General features: G+C 32.0%; 1 protein-coding gene across 2 annotated transcripts in view; it reads right to left on the minus strand.

Annotated features, from left to right (window-relative positions):
- The window catches only part of LOC143245314 (long-chain fatty acid transport protein 4-like), a 42,348-nt gene extending 37,540 nt beyond the window's left edge, over positions 1–4,808 (minus strand). Inside the window, exon 1 of one of the 2 annotated variants that reach the window (XM_076491510.1) lies at positions 4,431–4,808. In XM_076491510.1, the coding sequence (XP_076347625.1) occupies positions 4,431–4,543 (113 nt within the window). In that variant the 5' untranslated portion in view covers positions 4,544–4,808. The remainder of the gene's footprint in view (positions 1–4,430) is intronic. The other variant, XM_076491511.1, reaches the window with a different exon arrangement.
- Between the last annotated feature and the right edge of the window lie 1,192 nt (positions 4,809–6,000).

Raw genomic sequence — 6,000 nt, forward strand, 5'->3', positions numbered from 1 at the left:
TTGGGCATTCATTTTAATTAGTTATAAAACTGTAGATAACTTGGGTTTTTAATATGCTTACTAACTACTTCAAAAGAATTTTAATGAAAATAATGGGTTGAATCACCTTTAACCAAGATAAAAGCTTGGACAAAGCACGGCTATCGAAAGTGTAATTTGGATTCGGTGTTCACGCTCATCCTAAAAACACTCAAAAGGGTTGAGGTGTATTTACTCTATTGACCAAACAAAAGTAACTGAAATAATTATAGTACTCTGTTTACCTAATTTCGAGCAACACAAGCACAAAGTAATACTGAATTACCGTCTTGGAAGATCGTTTGTCCACCAGTGTTAGGTGGACATAAACCGTACCGAAGTTCAGTTACACTCTGGTGTTATTTTCTCCAAATGAAAACTATGGATCCAATCCCTGACATAATTAGTTTCCCACATCATAACAACACCTTCAATAGCTTGCACTATCAGAACCATAAAAAGTATAAAATGTATTTAACTTACTAAACCACATTCCAAGTTATACAGTTATAGTGTATACGAGAACCATCGAAGCTACTTCTAATTTGCTTCAGAGAAAAGATTTCCAGATTCACTATCAATTATCATATGACGATTCTATAGCGTTCTATGTATGATAAACAAATCCTAACCACTGTTGAAACATCGAATAACTTTCTTAGATCAGTATGGTATTACCTTACTTCAAAAGCCTGACCAGTAGTGGTTCATCTTACTTTGTGGCAAGTAGTTAGTGGTATATTTTTCTAGTAGCAGCTGAATTTCCTATCGATTATCACTACTGTAGATTCTGGTGACATATTTTTGAGTGGCTAGTTCTCAAAGACCCCGATATGATAAATTTATTGACCTACATAAACATATGGAAGGTCTAATCGGTCAGTTTAAATATAACTTCAGTTTCGACAAGCTTTAAAAGTTCATAAATTTAGCCAAAAACACTTGACGTTTGAAGTTCCATTTTTACGTATGAACATTTAAATATGTTACATACATGTATTTAAAAATAATCCTGGTTCTAAGTCATGCCAAATTAATTTATATAGTCGAGATAAGTAAGATGACTCTTTAATTTTAATCGTCTGTTCGTTTTTTGAACGTATATACCTTTAGCTGATGCTTTTGATCGATAAATATCTGAAATTTAAATGTTTTGGTTTAACATGGGGAAAAAAATCCTCTACGTAGATCACAAGTTAAACTAACACGCGGACAAGTACTAAAAACCATCTTGTAAATGCAAAATAACAGACGTTCATTTTTCTTGCCATTTAAGCTACACTATGATCTTTCAAGTGAAGATTGACTTAAGTCCGTTGATGAAAAGAGCAATTGGTCAAAACCGTGCTGACATATGAATTATACTATCAGTAGTCACAACTTTGTTTTCTAAATAACTATCACTTTTTAAGATGTTTAGCATGCATCAGTGAGAGCTATGGAGTATCAGAAAGGTACGTCTCCTCTCTCACTAGTGTTGAAACTCAATAAACAACAGAACAGCCAGCCACGCTTGCTTTCATTTTAAGTGCCAATATTCTCTTCTCGTACAAAGTACTGAGAGTCGAAGGGATCAGATTAGAACGTCCTGTATCACAAATTGTGTGTGTGTGTTTTCTTTTAGCAAAGTCACAGGTTTTTTTTTTGGAATTTCGCACAAAGCTACTCGAGGGCTATCTGTGCTAGCCGTCCCTAATTTAGCAGTGTAAGACTAGAGGGAAGGGAGCTAGTCATCACCACCCACCGCCAACTCTTGGGCTACTCTTTTACCAACGAATAGTGAGACTGACCGTCACATTATAAATTCAAAAAAAAAACATGTGGCTTTGCTAAAAGAAAACATACACACACACAGTTTGTGATACAGGACGTTCTAATCTGATCGAATATTGAGATTGACAGTCACATTATAACGACCCCACGGCTGGGAGGGCGAGCATGTTTTGGCGCGACTCGGGCGCAAACCCGCGACCCTCAGATTACGAAGCGCACGCCTTAACGCGCTAAGCCATGCCAGGCCCTTGCAAAGCCACATCAGGCTGTCTGTTGAGTACACCGGGAAGAATCGAACCCCTGATTTTAGAGTTGTAAATCTGCAGACTTACAGCTACACCAGCGGGGGACATATTGCAAACTGATTGCGCCTATCGTACTATTGTATTATTACTTTATTAAATACAAATCAAACATTTAACTTTTGAAATATCACAGTGATTTGAAAAATAGCATTTCTTTCTGTTTTTTCGTTACCTATAAAAATATCACAAAATAAAACGTATTGTATATTACAACAATATTTTTAAGTTTTAAGTTTATGCATTTGTTTCGAAAAAAACAATTATTGTTGTTGTTAAGCACAAAGATACATCATGGACTATTTGTGCTGTGCCTACTGCGGGTATTGAAACCCCATCTCCGGTGTCATAATTCCAGACTTATCGCTGAGCCATTGAGGGACATTTTGAAAATGAAACTTATCACATTAAAACATGTTTGCTATTGTATTTGCATATGTTGGTAAATAAAAGCCTACATGCACTTATTAAAACTGTGCAGGCGATAAAAACAAACAGTTATGATGGCCAGATATCTTTAAAAAGTTACCAATATATAAAGGCCTAATTTGTGTAAATATAGTTCACTCGATTCTTTTTAAATTAACTTAAACCTTTAATTCAACTGTTCATTTAAAACTCCACATTCCCGTTCTATACGATTCAACCGAAGCCCTATTTATAAATATTATATTTAGATACACCTAAATCGGCAGCGAAGTGGTTCCAAATATTACTGTGCTTTTCTCGTTAAATATAGTAATGCGGCTGACGACCTCGTTCAAAGCTGAACCGTGTACAATATATTAGTAAATGTTCGCTTGTGACAACGTGAACGGATGTATGTTCTATGTCAAATGTAATTAGAATTAGCTTGAAAAGAAACTACAACAAAAATTGTAATATAAAAGCGCTCAAAACATCACACTATTGTTTTTATGACAATTCGTTATACATACACGATTTTTTATTCATTCTTGCGCGATAAAATAAATACTGATCTCCTACGTCATATGAAGGGTCCAAAATTACAGATCTTAATATCCACTTACAGCGTTGTATTTCATGTCTATAAGACGGAGACGTCGACTTCCGGTTCTAAATAACAATATAACATGCTAGCCGAACTACGGACATACCACAACAAGGAATAAGGCTTACGTTGGTTACTAAAGCAGTCTTTTAGTCTGTCATTTCAAAGTTTTGTATTAATCATAAAAGTTATCAACTTTAATTAGAACAGTATGGATATATCTTTTTAAACGTTATAAAGTTTTTCACTTTTAAGACACATCTCTAATGTGTTAAACGAGCACAAGTTTTTATGAACAGCTATCACAGCCTTAAATTTAATCACGTTTTCAAATTTAAATGTTTTACTGGTTTTCAAAACTGTTTGCCAAATTAATGTACTTTTCAAAACAATTACCATTTCCCACTATAAGTATAAAAAAAAAGAAGGAAAATTTTCCACCTGGACTCTTTGGTAGAGTGTTCCAATCTTTTTATTTACTCTTGAAGTGAATTTTTTTTGACAGTATGAGTGAACATATTTTGATAGCATGACATCACAACAGGTAAACATTTTCAAAAATGTTTTTACAGATTAATATACTTTTGACATACGTTGCTATTGTCAATTACATACTATATCGTTTATTGAACAAGCTTTTTATTCAAGTTTATATATAAGCCTAATGTGTGCTTTCTCTTTTAGTGGAATATTACAAACATATTTACGCCAGTGCACTTTAAACGTTTAAAATATGTTATATAATAAATGCAAATAAACTTTGAATGTCAAAAGTGCATAACTTCCCACAAGGAGCAAATAAAACTTTGAAATTTTACTTAACTTTCAGGAGAGAAATAAATTTTTGAATTAGGGTAAAACCATAATGATAATATATTAGACTTTTTAAAATGTTAATAACAGAGTGAAATGATTCGTTATATTTTGTTGGAGTATATACTTTAAATGTTTAGAAAACTGGTCCGAGTTCATTCTAGCTACAACTTACAAGCAAGAAATATTAAAGCCTTTGATTTAGATAATTGCTCATTTTTATACAGGCATATAAGCAAAACAAGTCGAAAATATTATATACAATCCAACGAATATTAGTTGTGACATCTTGAAAATGTATACTTAATGTTTAATATAATAAGTAATAACTAAGGAGTTTTTTTTTTTTTTTTGTATAAAACTACACAACGTAAAAGCACAGCAGTAAATCACCTTTCTCAAGTCTGTCTACTTGGAATATAAATAGACTACGTAAGTTAACGACAAATATTTCGTACAGCAATGCACAACTTTTTTGGTCATGTTTATCTACGTAAAGAAATAAAACTCACCTTAAATCTCGTCCACTAGTGTTAAAAATTAATAGAAACAAATTAACGATTGCTTGAAACCACGCAAACAAGAAAAACAGTTCATCGTTGTTTTCTCTGGTAATAGTATTCATTTGGATCGTTGTATAATAAAAAATACTCAACCCTTAGCTGTAAATGTAGTTTCTTCTTTTCCAGCAGGTTGTTTGAATCTTGTACACTATTTAATACAACCCCAGACAGTTATCAATTCGTTTATTGATGTTTTGACGTTGAGACAACTAAGTTCGCACATTCAACGCCAGTACCTCAGTCGTCACTTTGTCAAGCATTCACATGACCGCAGTTCCGTATCCCAACCAAAACAGAGGATATCGTATTACTTATGACACGCCATCTGCTGGTCGTTGTCGAAAGACTCAAAATTACAAGTTGTTTTATTATGTATAATGTACTTTTTATAGTTTTATTTATTGATCATTATTACTCAATCTGGGAACTCAATGACGAACTAATATGATTTTTCTATATTTATGAGAAAGTAGAATAATAAATTATCTTTAAATATTAAAAAAAATAAACCCTTGAAATACAAAAAATACACTACTTAAAAAATAATAAATTTAGAGCTTCTAATGAGAAATTAGTTCTAATACAAAATAAGAGTAAGCCAATTTTAGAATCTAAACTTTAAATGATAAATATTGAGTTAGTCTAAATCTCTAACATTGTTCCCAAATATTTATAGTTGAAAGATAGTTATTTTCGCGAACTTTCAAATCTGCAAAATATTCTTAACTCCAATACTTTTGTGGTAACGATCAAGAAATAATTAATTTGTCAGCACAAACTACTTTTTGTTTACATTTTATAACATGTTTAGAAAAATATCATTATAAAAACAGCTCTCAGAAACTTTTCTCAAATAGTAGCGTCTCAATAAACATGTTCAGTTACTGAGTGTAATGAGTTTATCCACCTCGCAACATGTCCGATGGGCAAAAACTTTTATACAAATTCTATGTGACTCCTACTTTGGTAGCTATAAGTTATTTAAAGATTAAAATTATGCTAAATCATTGGGAACTTTTCAGTACATTTATAATTCTAAATGTGTTAGCATATATACATTTAATATAATGTTCTTTCTGTTTCATAAATCACACAGCTATACAGTAGGTTATCTATGCTCTAACCTTCGCGAGTATCGAAACACGATTGTAAGCATTATAAATTCTCAGAATTATCTCTGAGCAGAAAAATGTATTGTCAATGTATCTGAAGTTTCATCTTCTGATTAATTAATACATTGGGTTTATTATTTTTTTAAATTAAATAGTATTTTCACCTCGATCTTATTTCGGTAAAACAAAACACATTATTGGTTAAAAATATAAATAAATATATTTTAAGTATTTTGTAATCCTACATTGTTATATTTATGAAAATACATTTTTAAGTGCAGGTTCTAACTAACTCGTTTAGGTATGTAAGTTATGACCTCTAATTTGGTTTAGGACAAGCTCAATAACCTTGTCCTTAATCTCACCATAAGGTGGCAGTAACAAATTTTGAGCATGCGCACTTCTGA

The sequence above is a fragment of the Tachypleus tridentatus genome, chromosome 2 (genome assembly GCF_004210375.1).
Source record: "Tachypleus tridentatus isolate NWPU-2018 chromosome 2, ASM421037v1, whole genome shotgun sequence".
Classification (NCBI taxonomy): domain Eukaryota; kingdom Metazoa; phylum Arthropoda; class Merostomata; order Xiphosura; family Limulidae; genus Tachypleus; species Tachypleus tridentatus.